This window comes from Equus asinus, chromosome 21, assembly GCF_041296235.1.
Source record: "Equus asinus isolate D_3611 breed Donkey chromosome 21, EquAss-T2T_v2, whole genome shotgun sequence".
Taxonomy (NCBI): domain Eukaryota; kingdom Metazoa; phylum Chordata; class Mammalia; order Perissodactyla; family Equidae; genus Equus; species Equus asinus.
The window spans coordinates 46,765,416-46,780,168 of record NC_091810.1 but is presented as its reverse complement, the minus strand read 5'-3'; the positions used below and the strand labels follow the sequence as shown (position 1 = coordinate 46,780,168).

Sequence of the window (14,753 nt, the reverse complement as noted above, 5' to 3'; positions counted from 1 at the left end):
TATAGAGTAAAAGGAAAATGAAGGCAGTTGAGCTTTATCAGAGAGACCCCAGGTGCCTTAAAAGTAGCTATGAATGCAGACACAGCACAGGCCAGGGCTGGCCTAGGAAACCAAGCGCTTTAGCCAAGCCTCAGCCTGGAGTTTAACCATATGGCTTATCAAGAGCCGTAACAGAAGATCACTAATTTTGAAAACCTCCTTTCTGATGAATTTTAACCAAAATTATATTTAACACCCTTGTACAATCATTCCGTAGCTCCACATACATGTGTTTACAAGACTCAATGAAAGAAGAAAATCATGCAATTTTTAATAGTAAGATATTTGTTTGAGAAATTTTGGGGAAAAAAACACACCAGGATCAGAGGCCAAGTCAGGGGCAGTGCTTGCTCAGTCAGGTCAAGGCTGGCATTTAAACTGCTGGATGGGAGCCATCTGAGACAGTCCTCAACACAAAGGTCATGTGCAAGTGGTAAGAACAAGAGAGTAAAACCTACTTATGCACGTGCATTCCTAAAAACACCCCCTTGCTTAGAAAGCAGAGACAGTTGTGCCTAGTGTCTATTTACCTTCATATTCTGCTTTCTTGGCTGTCTCAAGGTTTCTCCACTCTGTCCCCACCAGTCGGCTAAGCTCCCCAAAAGAGTAGTCTGGGTGCTGGGCCTTAATCACAGCTCTCATCTCACTGCTGAACAGGATGTAGCCACTCATGTTGATTTTCCGTTTGGAGCCTTCCTTCTTTGCACTGCCTTTGGCAGACTTTGGGGTAGACTGTAAGACAGAAAGCTCTTATAGTGGATCAGAACATTGCATTTGATTAATTGCTCAAAGTTTCTGGAAACCAGGAACATGTGATTCAACAGTTACTGTTTTATAGACACGTTCAGTTTATAGCTGGCCATTTTCTTGGTCAAAACACAGCTCTTCCTTGCCTCTTACCATTTAAGAAATAAATGAAAGTTTCGCTGAATTCCATGACTGCAATCTGTAATGGTGACCTCACAATTAAGTCTTAAGAAAATTCTGAATGAGAAAAAAATACCAACAAGAATCACCTCAATCAAAAGATGAGGTCCTAAGACTAAAAAAGATATGAACAATAAAAGCCAGAATAACAGGATGATGCCATTCCTCATTGCTTTTCTTCTACATGAGACAAGGAGAGCTTTCTAACTACACTTGCCATTTTAAGAGCTATCTATGAAATTTGAAAGAAGATGTTAAATTTTAAACTATTAATGGCATCAAGAAAGAAAAAAATCTTCCTGCAGAATTCTGGGTTAAAGCTCATATATATAGGGGCTGGATGCCTCCTTACTCTGGTTTGTGTCTGCTGCAAATCAATGCTGGGAATACGACAAGTAACAGGAACTTGCCACCTTCACCTGTGGGGGTGTGTAGGGCATGAGATCCAGCTCACTGGCCAGGGGAGTCTGAAGTTGAGGTAGAGAAGGAGGCTCAATGACCTCACTATCCTCTTCTCCCATCTCTTCAATATCATCATCTCCACCTTCCAACTCAGCAAATTTAGCTTCTAGCAACTGGATCTTCTTTTCCAACAAAGGTGATGGCTCCTTCTGAGGAACAATTGGTTTTCTAAAAGAAGTGACATTAAAAAAAAAAAAAATCACCTAACACTACTCCAGGATTGGTCAGAAAGCAAATGTTCTGCCTTAATAGCTCGAAATGACTTCCTGCAATGTGCAGTGTATACTCTAAGTCAGCAAGGGAAAGAACTTAAATGTGTATTTATAAAGTCACGTCTACTTATAGATGCTTGTTTTTAAAAGATTTTGCTGAAAAAGACAAAAGCACTGGGTCCAAAGTTGGGATCTAGTTGCCTATATATAGGCAGAATTTTCATAATCTGAGAAACTGTACAATCTCTTAACAGACAGGCTGTGAACCAGGACCATGGATTTCTGCCTCCACATTACAATTACTGGAGTCTATGCCAAGGGCACCATTACAGCAGTTACCACATCTCAGTAGATTATGAGGATTTTCCTTTAATCTTTAACTGAATTAATTAATATTTCCTATTTGAAATGTATACGGCTCTAGTTTAAGACCTAATAAAAAACCAAACAAAAAAACACTCTGGACTACACTATTTTGATATTAGTGTTACTATTAAAAGCTCTTTCTTCCTTAGTTTTTCAAGCTTTACCTGAAGTAATAAATTTCATCATCTACCACTTTAGCAGACAGTGAAAACCTCTTCAGTCCCTTGAATTTTTTCATCTGCTTGTCACTCTCATTATAGCGGCTCTCACAAAGCAGAATGTCATTTTCTGGTATTTCAGTTGGCCTGCAGGAGAGGAAGTCCTTGAATGACAACACAGCACACTTTCCTGAAATTGCAAATTGGAGAGAAATTAAAAGAGCAAATTTTGGCCATAGCTAACGATTATTTTAAATTTTTATTATTTTTGAATTAATATATTCACATGATTCTAAAGTCAGAAGATTTAAAGGGCATACACAGGCATAAAAATAGACATGTAGATCAATGGAAGAGAACTGAAAGTCTAGAAATAAACCCATACAATTGGGCTTTTGTGGGCAATTGATTTGACAAGGATGCCAAGAAAATTCAATGGGGAAATAATATTCTCTTCAACAGACAGTGCTGAGACAACTGGATTTCCACATGCAAAGGATGGAGTTAGAACTCTACCTCATACCATATACAAAAATTAACTCAAAATGGATCAAAGATCTAAACATAAGAGCTACAATTATAAACGGTTTATACTTTATACATGGTTTCACAGATATGACATCAAAATCACAAGCAACCAAAGAAAGATAAACTGGACTTCATCAAAATTAAAAACTTTTGTGTTTCAAAGGACACTATCAAGGAAGTGAAAAGACAACCAACAGAACAGAAGAAAATATCTGCAAATTGTATCTCTGGTAAGAGACTGGTATCCAGAATATATAAATAATGCTTACAACTCAACAATTACAAGACAAATAACCCAACTAAAAAATAAGCAAAGGATCTGAATAGACATTCATCAAAGAAAATACACAAATGGCCAATAAACACATGAAAAGATGCTCAACATCGTTAATCATCAGGGAAATGCAAATTGAAACCACAATGAGATACTACTTCACACTCATTAGGATGGCTATTACATTAAAAAAAAGGAAAATAATAACAAGTGTTGGCAAGAATGTGGAGAAACTGGAACCCTTGTGGGGCCAGCCCAGTGGCATAGTGGTTAAATTTGGCGCTCCACTTCAGCGGCCCAGGATTTGTGGGTTTGGATCCTGGGTGCAAACCTATGCACTGCTCATCAAGTCATGCTGTGGTAGCATCCCACATACAAAATAGAAGACGACTGGCACAGATGTAAGCTCAGGGACAATCTTCCTCAAGCAAAAAAGAAAGACTGGCAATGGACGTTAGCTCAGGGACAATCTTCCTCCCCCGCAAAAAGAAAAAAGAAACTGGAACCCTGTATACTGCTGGTAAAAGTGTAAAATGGTACAGCTGCTGCGGACAACAGTTTGGCAGTTTCTCAAAAAGTTAAACAGAGTTGCCATATCATCCAGCAATTCTATTTCTAGGAAAATATCCTAAAGAAGTAAAAGCAGGGACTTAAAAAGATACTTGTACACCAATGTTCATTGCAGCATTATTCACAATAGCCAAAAGGTAGAAACCACTGAATATCCATCAACAGATGAATGAATAAACAAAATCTTATGTATATGTACAATGGAATATTATTCAGCCTTAAAAAGGAATAAAATTCTGATACATGCTACACCATGGATGAACCTTGAGAACATTATGTTAAGTGAAATAAGCTGGACACAAAAGGACAAATGTTGCATGATTCCACTTATATGAGGTACGTAGAATAGGCAAAATTTATAGAGGCAGAAAGTAGAACAGCTATTACCATGGGCTGTGAGAGGAGGAAATGGGTAGTTATTGCTTAATGGGCAGAGAATTTCTAGTTGGGATGATGAAAAAGTTCTAAAAATAGATAGTGGTGATGGTTGCATAATACTGTCAATGGACTTAATGTCACTGAATTGTACACTTGGTTAAAGTGTTGCATTTTATGTTGCGTATATTTTACAATAAAAAAACTTATAAATGACAGCAAACTCATATTGTTTTGCACCTAATTTTGTTGCAACATAATATATCTTGTGGATCATTGCTGAGATTAATATACTATATTTACTGAACCTAGTTCCCTATTGATGGATATTTAGGATTTTTTTCAAATTTTTGCTCTCCCACTGAAGCAAAACAATGCTGACAAAATTTAAAACATATATTTATTTGCACATGGCTAAATACATCTGAGGTATAAATTGCTAGAAGTACAAAAGCTGCGTCAAAGGGTATGTACACTTTAGTTTTTATAGGTATTATCAAATTACCTCCTATAGAGGTTGTGCTAATTTATAAACCCATCAGAAAGTGGGTGAATGCCGCTTCCTTATGTTCTTGTCAACTACTAACAAACATCTGAATCTTTGACAATTTGATAGGTAATTTAAAAAAAAAGGAGAGAGGCTGGCCCGATAGCATAGTGGTTAAGTTTGCCTGCTCCACTTCGGTGGCCTAGGGTTCACAGGTTTGGATCCTGGGTGCGGACCTAGCACCACTCGCCAAGCCATGCTGTGGCTACATCCCACATAAAGAGGAGGAAGATGGGCACAAATGTTAGTTAATCAGCAATCTTCCTCAAGCAAAAAGAGGAAGACTGGCAACAGATGTTAGCTCAGGGCCAATCTTCCTCACACACACACACACACACACACACACAAAAAGGAGCATCCAGGTAGTTTTAATTTGCATATCTCTAACGGCTGAGGTTGGACATTTTCATTTAAGAAACATCAGTAACTTCTTTCTGCTCTCTCTTATCCCTTGCCCATTTTTCTGTTGGATGTTTATATTTCCCAAATGTGGGGCTGGCCCGGTGGTGCAGCAGTTAAGTTTGCACGTTCTGCTTTGGCAGCCCGGGGTTCACCAGTTTGGATCCCGGGTGTGGACATGGCACTGCTTGGCAAGCCATGCTGTGGCAGGCGTCCCACATATAAAGTAGAGGAGGATGGGCACGGATGTTAGCTCAGGGCCAATCTTCCTCAGCAAAAAGAGGAGGATTGGCAGATGTTAGCTCAGGGCTAATCTCAAAAAACAAACAAACAAAACCTTGTAAATCTGGGAATTTATTCTGAAGTTGATGTGAGTAATGGATACAATTTTATTTTTTCCAAATGATTATCCAGTTTCCAAACAACACTTGAGAAAAATCTATCTTTTCCCACTTATCTGGGATGATACCTTTATCATAAATTAAATTGTATTTGGTCTTCTGTAAAAACTTCTATTTTGTTCAAATAATCTGTTTATTCATATATTGTATAAATAATTTTAATTATTATAGTGTTATAATGTTTTAATACCTGGTCAGGATAGATCCTCCTTCACTATGAATTTTCCTGATTTTTATTTTGTTTAACAAGATTTAAAAAATCAATTTATTTAGTTCCAACTTCCTCACAAGAAAATTTCCATTGGTATGTCCCTCAGGATCACGTTAAAGATTAATTTAGGGAGAATGGACATCTCTATGATGTTGAGATTTCTCTTTTAAGGACATAGTATGCCTTTCAATTTGTTCAAACATTCTTTTTTAAATGCATCAAAAGTAGCATTAAAAAACTTCCTTTATAGAGACATGGCACATATCTTGTTAAATTTAATCCAAGGTATCTTACCTTTTTATTATTATTGAATCTTTTAAGGCAATTGACTTGTTATTAATTTTATGCTCAATCATCCTACTTCTCTTACTGTGTGCCACTGTTTCTTAGTTGATTCTCTTGAATTTTCATCTCCTTAATTTCCTTATTTTAGATTTCTGTTTCTTACTTCTAATTGCGCTGACTAGTACCTCCAAAAAAGGACATACCTATTTTGCTCTTGACTTTAACAGGAGTGTTCATAGCTAAAAACTTTTTAACCATTTACATGTAAAAAACAGGTCAGAAACATTTTAGAAGCTTAAAAGAGCTATAATTACTATGACTGCCTTGGACTTACATAGTGCTTTACTTATATAATCCAAAGGCTTTTCAATTCAGAGAAGGGATAGTTAGTATTTTCCATTTTTAATAGAAGGAAACATAGAGATTTGGAAAGGGCAAAAATTCTGCTCATAGCTCAAGAGTAAAAATGACTGGTGGCCCTGGAATGGATGTGGTGTCTCTGTGCCCTGACTTGGGGTTCCTACCAGGCCCTCAAGAGACAAGGAAAAGATAAAAATTTGGGAAGCTTCATTTAATAAAAGCATAAAAAATTTACAAAAACCCGCTGGATTTTGACTGGAAATGCAATGAATCTATAGATGAATTTGGGGAGAACTGATACCTTTATAATACTGAGTCTTCCAACAATAAACATGATAAATCACTTCATTTATTCAGGTCTTCCTTAATTTCTCTTGGTAATTTTCTTATTTTTTTTTCTTGGTGTGCATGTGTAGGAGTCTTACACATCTTTTTAAAGATTTATTACTAGGTATTTAATGTAAACCTCATATTTTTAAAATTTAATTTTCTTTTGCTAGGGAAGGTTCGCCTTGAGCTAACATCTGTTGCCAATCTTCCTCTATTTTGTATGTGGGTCGCTGCTACAGCATGGCCATGGATGAGTGGTGCAGGTCCGTGAATGGGAACTGAACCTGGGCTGCGGAAGTGGAGTGCACCAAACTTAACCACTAGTCCACCAGGGCTGGCTCTAACATTTAATTTTCTAATTGCTCATTGATGGTAAACAAATATAAATGGTCTTGATATTTTCATTTATTAATTCTAATAGATTATCTGAATATCTCTTGGATTTTCTAAGGTATCTAATAATGTCTTTGCAAAAATTGATCCTTTTATTTTTCCTTTCTAATCTTTAAAAACCTTTTATTTTTCTTGCTTTACTAAGAACAGTTTTTCGATTAATGGAACATTAAAAAACAAATCTATGAAGAAAAGAGAACCTGTAAATAAATTAGGAATTGGCATATTTCAGGAGCCCAGGTTCCAGGAAATTTTATCATCCATGTGCCTAAGGGTAGAGGCACTCTCTGCCAGGTGTGGCTGTGTTCACTCCCAAAAGCAACTTCCCTGTGGCCATCTGATTACCATTTAAGTTACTGAAGACAACTCTGAACAGAACTGAACAAAGAGCATATATACAATAGCTAGGAAAAAGGGCAGTCTCCTAAGTGAAATACGCCCACCAGGTCTACATCACAGAAGATGAAAAAATTACACCTTACCTAATTACATTAAAACTTTTGTTTCAGAGAGAGAAAAATGAGATTTGCATTCAACAGTGTGTATAGTTAACACAATGAAATTATAAATCCTCCAAAGCTTAAATTTAAACACTTTAAATTATTACTCTCTAAAGAAATAAATTAATAAAAAAAAAAATCTGCCTCCCGGGGCTGGTCCAGTGGTGTAATGGTTAAGCTTGCACACTCCACTTTGGTGGCCTGGGGTTTGCTGGCTCAGATCCTGGGCGCTGACCTATGCACCACTCATCAAGCCATGCTGTGGCAGGCATCCCACATATAAAATAGAGGAAGATGGGCACAGATGTTAGCTCAGGGCCAATCTTCCTTAGCAAAAAGATGAGGATTGGTGGCAGATGTTAGCTCAGGGCTAATCTTCTTCACCAAAAACAAACAAACAAAAACCAAAAAATACCCCCTGCCTCCCTGCAATATAAAATTTAACAAAATCTTTTGCTTGGGGGTGGGGTGGGAGTGGGGGTAGATACTAAAATCCACAAGCTGGGCTGAAATCCTATTTTGTGACCACTAGATGCATTTTCTTCTGGGGTTACCTCAAGGTGAAGTACCCATACATCTCACTGTATGCCTGTTGTCTCATCTAATATTATTGGCACCTCCTTTCACTCTCAAAAGCGTCCCAGTTGGCTGTAAACCAACAAACATTCCAAACACCAGTACAGGAGTTGAAGCAAGAAGACCTAAGTTTTAGTTCTGGCCCATTTCTTGGACAGTAACTTCACGTTTCTGAGAATATCAGCATCTTGCATACAGGGTCATGGTGAGAAATAAATGACAACCTGGATATAAAACTAGTTTATAAACTATAGAATGCAACACACTCTAATAGGCATCTTTAAAAAGAAATTAATCCAAGAGACATCAGTGAAAATGATGGAGTAGGAGATCCAAGGGTCATTCCTTCACAGAAACACTGAGAAAAGTTAGCAAAAACTCTCAGAATCAACATTATCAGAACTCTGGAAAATAGCCAAAGGTTTACAGGAACCAAGTAAATGCTTAATCAAGAAAAAAAGTGACTGACAACTAGCAGGAGAGCTTTGTGGCATTTTAACTTACCCTCGCCCCAATACCCCCCCTTTCTGGCTCAATGGTAGTCTTGAAGATGGCAGCTTATGTTCCTGGTTTGAGTTTCTGGTGCTGGAAGGAGAAGCACAGTCTTTGTTCTCAAAAAACTGTGGTTGTCTGTTTTGACTTGTTGGGTGGCTTCCTGAAGGACTAAGGCAAAGGGCTTGCCTTTATTTTTCTTAACTTGAAACTCTCTTGGAGCAGAGAAGTGGCTATGATATTTTCGTTGAAAACATTTAAAGGCAAATGAATCAGCTGCTGCCAGCTGGGGCAAACAGCAGACATGCTGAAAAGCCTGGGAGAATAAGCTGGGGAGTGAGATCCTTTGGGGAATAAGAGTTTCCTGGGAATCTAGAAAGCCATGCACATGCCATGGGCAGGGTGCATGCTCAGAAAAGACTTGAAAAGGCCCTAAACTCTCACCTTTGCCTGACTGTCAAGCCCTGTGCAAGGAGGAAGTGAAGGCAAAGGCAGAGCTGTAAACTTCCGGGCTGAGTGTTGAAGGTGTGTTCTAACATAGACACGGCATCCAGTTTCAAAGACTGGGAATTCTTCTTTTTTTGGATCCAATCATTTAAGAAAAATCCCGGTTAAATCATTAGCTGATCACTAATCTAGCAGAACAGGAACTTCAGTGACCACACATGACAAAAAACAGTCTTTAAAAAATAGTTTAGAAAAGTCACTAAACAAGCAACTACAACCCACAATAAGCAGTATCAACAAGGCCTGAGGAGGGAGGAGAATCTGATTTCCAGAGTTATTACAATATAATATTAAATATGTCTAGTTTTCAAAAAAATTATGAGGAATGCAAAGAAACAGGAAAGTACGGTCAAAACACAGAATAAAAAGAAATGAATGGAAACTGTCCCTGAGGAAGTCCAGATATTGGACTTCCTTGACAAAGACTTTAAATCAACTGTCTTAAATAGGCTCAAAGAGTTAAAGGAAACCATGGACAAAGAACTAAAGGAAACCAGAATGATGTCTCATCAAATAGATAACATCAATAAAGAGATAGAAACTGTAAACACTAAATGGAAATTCTGGGACTGAAATATACAATAACTGAAATGAAAAATTCAGGACAGGGGTTCAACAGAAGATTTGAACAGGCAGAAGAATGAGTAAACTTGAAGACAAGTCAATTGAAATTATCAGTCTGAGGAAGAGAATGGAAAAAAGAATAAAGAAAATGAACAGAGTCTAAGAGACTGCGACACAGCATTAAGCATTTCAACATAGGCATAATGAGAGTCCTGGAAAGAGAAGAGAAAGCAAAAGGGGCAGAAAGAATATTTAAAAAAACAGCGGTCCAAAAATACCCAAATTTGATTAAAGGCATGAAAGAAAAAACTGTCAATGGAGAATTCTATACCCAGCAAAAGTATCCTTCAAAAATACAGAAGGAATCAAGACATTTCCAGATAAACAAAAGATGAGAGAGATTGTTGCTAGCAGACCTGCCCTACAAGAAATACAAAAGGGAGTCCTTCAGGCTGAAATGAAAAGACATTAGACAATAACTTGAAACCATACAAAGAAATAAAAAAAACCAGGAAAGGTAACTACATAGGTAAATATAAAAGCCAATATATTTTTGGTTTGTAACTTCTCTTTTTTCCCCTTTATGATTGTAAAGACAAATGCATAAAGCAATAATTATAAACCTGTATTTATAGGCACACAAAGTATAAAATGTAATTTCTGACAATAAGAACGGTGGACGGTTGGTGCTATAGAAGAGCAGCTTCTGTATACTATTTAAGCTGAACTAGTATTAATTCAAACTAGATGGTCATAAATTGAAGATGTAATGCCCAGGTTACCACTAAGAAAATAACTAAAAATAAACGATATGGTTGCTGTAACCAAAGGAGACTCCAGTCTCACCTTTGTTATGCTCCCTTTGAATCTCCTGGGCTGGGTTTACCCTTACTGGGAGTAAGGCTAGGGCACTACTCTAGTCTGGATCACAAGTAAAAAGGAAGACATGCTCTGCTGCAGAAACTTCAAGAAGGATTTAATAATTTCACTAGCTTTTGCTACCTCTCCCCAAGGTGGAAAGAGGAAAACATGTTGAATTATTGGCCATTCAGACAATTTCACCATATCCAATTCTGAAAAAACTCAAAGCACTAACAACAGCCTAGATAAACATTAAAGTGATTAAACAAAGTCAAAGTGTAAAATACTTTTTAATTTGTAAATTTCCTTTGGTCATCAGTATGGTGGCTGCTGCTTCTTTATAACCGTGTGTGGTCAACATAAAGCCTGTGACTAGTAACCTTTTGGAAAACCATTCCAAAAGATGTAATGAGTAGCTGGTATAAGTATGCTGTAGAGTTAACTCAGGGCCACAGGAAACACAATAGCTTAAAACAATGACAGTATATGATGGATATAACCAGATCTGAGAAGCAGAATGCCACTGTGAACACTCAGTAGGATGACTGAACCAAAAGATCAGTCCTTCACATTTCTGGAACAGGGATGATAACATTACTAGAGTTAAGAGTCCAACAGAGACTATAAAAGTCTCTTAATTGCTCTCCCTGCTTCCCAACTTATTCTTACAACACATTCTCCAAACTGCAGCCACAGTGATTCCTCTAATGTGTATGTTGGCTCACATCACCTCTCTGCTCAGCCCCCTTGCAGCACTTCCTATTTGCTCCAAACTCAACTGCACGATCTCTAAGACCTACCATGACTGGGTACTCAGCCACCTTAGAGGGCTTATTCCCTAACACACACCCCTGACCTGCTCCAGCCACCCAGCTTTCTTATTGTGTGTCAAACATGCCCAGATACTCTCTGCCTTATGGTCTTTGCATTTGGTGTTTACTGTGTCTAAAAGGAGTAAAATCTCACATATTAGAATGACTTTCCTCTTCACTTCTTTCAGGGCTCTACTCACATGTCACCTATCAGAGAGGCTTTTGCTGACCACATTACCTAAAACAGGACCTCCTCTCACCATTACTCTCTACCCTCTTCCTCTGCTTTATTCTCATTCATAGCCTAATTACTACCTGATGTTCTATATATTTAATTTCAATTAATTTACTCACTCACCAACCTCTGCCTCATTGTCTCTCTAAGAGAACAGAGACTTTGGTTTGTATATTGCTACACACCTAGCACCTAGAACAGTGCCTAGCACAGAAGAAATATTCAATCAATTGTTGTAGAAGGAATGTGATTCAAGGAAAAGGCATAAATACCTACCCAGAATACATGTCATGGGGCAGGATTCTTCCAGATTACTCAGAAACACTTCTTTTTTGTAGAACATTTTTGTGGGCTCATGTTCCGTCTCTTCTGGGTGAATGAATATGGGGCCATAAAAATATGCAGCTCCATCTCGGACCCATACCTTTTCAATTCTTTGGGGAAAAAAATGGAGAAATTCTATTAAAATAGAATTCTGATGGGTTCATTCTTGAAGGATTAATCTAACAAAAATTCCATTAATCAAAAACTTAACTATATGTATTATTTAGAGGAGCTTCACTGGTTGTCTTGATAATAAGACAATTTCCTTGGATTTTTTCTGCCTTAAGCACACGAGAAGATACTTGGAAAGAGAGAAATGAACATTCAGCTACTCATCTGAGGGAAAAAAATATTTTATCATAATACCAAGGCATATAACAGTAGGTATATAGCTCTCTCTCAGGTCTTCTTCTTGAGGTGTTCATGATAAAAACAGAACTAAGCATTTGTCACTGGACTTGTGAGCCGAATAAACACACAGACCATCAATATCTGGGGTCAGATCACATGAGTGGCAGATATTCCTTTAAGGCAATGGTTTGACCTTTTTGAAGGTCAAGATCTAATACCCCTTCGTCCCTTGAGAATCTGATGCAAGCCAGATACCATCACCCTAGAAAAAAATAAAAATTAACATCTGACTGCTATGTATCAGACACTGTACCATTTCTCACAAACACCCCACAAAGGTGGTATTATTATCCCCATAGTATTGTGGTTTCTGACATGAAGCAGCATCCTCATCTCAGTTAATGGTAACTCTGCCCTTTCAGTTCCTCAAGCCAACATGCAGGGGTTACCTTTGACTCCTCTATCTCCCTAAGACCCCACATCCCATTTTTCAGGAATCCTATTAACTTGACCTTTCAAAATAGGATCTGACTACTGGCCTGAGCCACCATCACTCTTGCCTGGGTTACTACAATAGCCTCCAGCAGATCTCTTTGCTTCTACCTTTGACCCGCTACAGTCTATTGTCAACAACCAGCAGGCAGAGGAATCTTGCTAAGACGTAAGTCAGATGTCATTTCTGTGGTACTCCATTTAATTCAGTAAAAGCCCAAGTCCCTACAACGGTGTCTGAGGCCCACATGATTTGCACCACATCCCCTGGCCCTCATCTCCTACCTAACTCATGCATTGCTCACTCTCCCTTTAACAATCTCTGCTGATTTGAACAGACCAGTAATGCTTCTCTCTCAGGTCTTTACACGGCTGTCCCTAGATATTCATATTACTCACTCCTTCAGTTTCTTCAAGTGTTGGTTCAACTGTCAGTTCTCAGTGAGGCCTATGTACACCACCCTACTTAAAGTGCCGCACCTCCCCATTTTGACCATGGCACTCCCGACTCCCCATACCCTACTTTATTTCTCTCACAGCACATGTGATGATCTAATGTATGATACACACTTCACTTATTCATGATGTTTATTGTTTGTTCTGGCCACTAGAACAAAGATACATGGGACTAAAGATATTTGTCTGTTTTATGCACTAATATATCCTCAGAGCCTGGCAAATAGTAGGTGTGTAATAAATGATCACTGAATGATGAACAAATATGAGGAAACTGAAGCTCAGAGAGGTAAATTATTTGCCTAAGGACGTGAAATTAGCAGGGCTGGGACTTAAACAAAGATCTCTTGGAATCTACTGTTCTTAACCAGTATCTTCTACTGCCCAGCCCCATACCTGCCTCCTTTACTGATGTTTTATGCCATCTAACCATACTTTTATACATTTTCTTCTTCATCAAATATCTGAGCTCTTACTAGGTTTCAAGCACTATGCTCGGAGCAGGGGATACAAAGGTGAGCAAAAAGAGTGGGTCTCTACTCTCAGGGCATTTGCAGTCTCGTATGGAAACCTGACAATAAAATAACATGATTATGTGCCCTGAGGAGAAGGACATATATGGTACTCAGAGTGTGTGTAATAGGAAGACCCAACCTGGTCTAGAGGGGACAGGAAAGGCTTCCTTAAGGAAGCGTCATTTCAAATTTAAGCTAAACGAATGCACCATAAGAAGTGGGCAGGGAGATTTCTGGGTTGAGAGTCCAGTAAATGGTAAGAGAAGAAAAAAAAAAGAGTTCAAGGGAGGAATTTAAAGAAGGAAGTGTGGCTAGAGGAGAAAGCAGGAGAAATATGGTGTGAGAGGAGGCTGGAGAAGTTGCCAGAGGAGAGACTTTTGTCTTCCTCCTAAAGGTTGATAAATTTCTACTGGCTCCAAATCTCTCAGACCCAACCTCATAGTTCCCACTCCAGTAACACTCACCTGCCCACGCGAGGGCGCACCAGGCCATGGGACTTGATGAAGACACAGTCGCCAACCTTCAGCCACATGTCATTATAACGGAGCTGCTCAAAGTAGTGGCAACCTGGTTCACCATTTGACATCTCCACAGGGACATCTTCTTTCTCCTATGGTAAAGAAAACTGGTTGAAGATAGGCAGCTGACAATCAAAGAGTAAACAGAGAAGGTAAGAAAGGAAAGCAGACTTTCCTTCCCATAAACTTAAAAGAAAAAATAACCATAAATAGAAACTTTGATGAAGACAGGAGACCAAAAGATTAGATTACTGAAATCAAACTAAATCTTATCAAATATTGTACCTATTTTAAATTTCTAGTTAATTTTCATAAAATGTTACTCCAAGATGCTTTTATGCCCCTCTCTCTCCTTCCCCCATTCCCATAGCCTTTAGCAAAAAAACACTGAAGAAGACTTATCAGCATTCAAAAGCAGCATCATTCACGCATTAGAATGGAGCAAATTCTACACAGGCTTCCTCTTCACCAGTTACTAAGCTCTCAATTTCTTAACATTAACAATTGATAGATTTAAAATTTTTATCATTTTGATTTATTCCAATATGGAAAGTAATAGCATAGCCTCTGTGACATAAACACACATACTCTGTTTTTGAATAAATTACAGGGTCTGTCACCTACTAGCTGCTGTGACATTGGGCAAATTACTTGACTCCTTATGCCTCTTATGCTTTAGTTTCCTCATCTGTAAAATGAAGATAGTGTGCCCA

General features: G+C 38.2%; 1 protein-coding gene across 29 annotated transcripts in view; it reads right to left on the bottom strand.

Moving 5' to 3' along the window:
* PBRM1 (polybromo 1) overlaps positions 1 to 14,753 on the bottom strand; it is a 121,920-nt gene that overhangs the window by 14,121 nt on the left and 93,046 nt on the right. For all 29 annotated transcript variants that reach the window (XM_014868786.3, XM_044754254.2, XM_070493823.1 and 26 more), the window contains 5 exons: positions 13,987 to 14,132; positions 11,661 to 11,818; positions 2,171 to 2,354; positions 1,386 to 1,596; positions 570 to 771 (listed from right to left, as the gene is read on the bottom strand). In XM_014868786.3, coding sequence (XP_014724272.3) covers positions 570 to 771; positions 1,386 to 1,596; positions 2,171 to 2,354; positions 11,661 to 11,818; positions 13,987 to 14,132 — 901 coding nt within the window. The remainder of the gene's footprint in view (positions 1 to 569; positions 772 to 1,385; positions 1,597 to 2,170; positions 2,355 to 11,660; positions 11,819 to 13,986; positions 14,133 to 14,753) is intronic.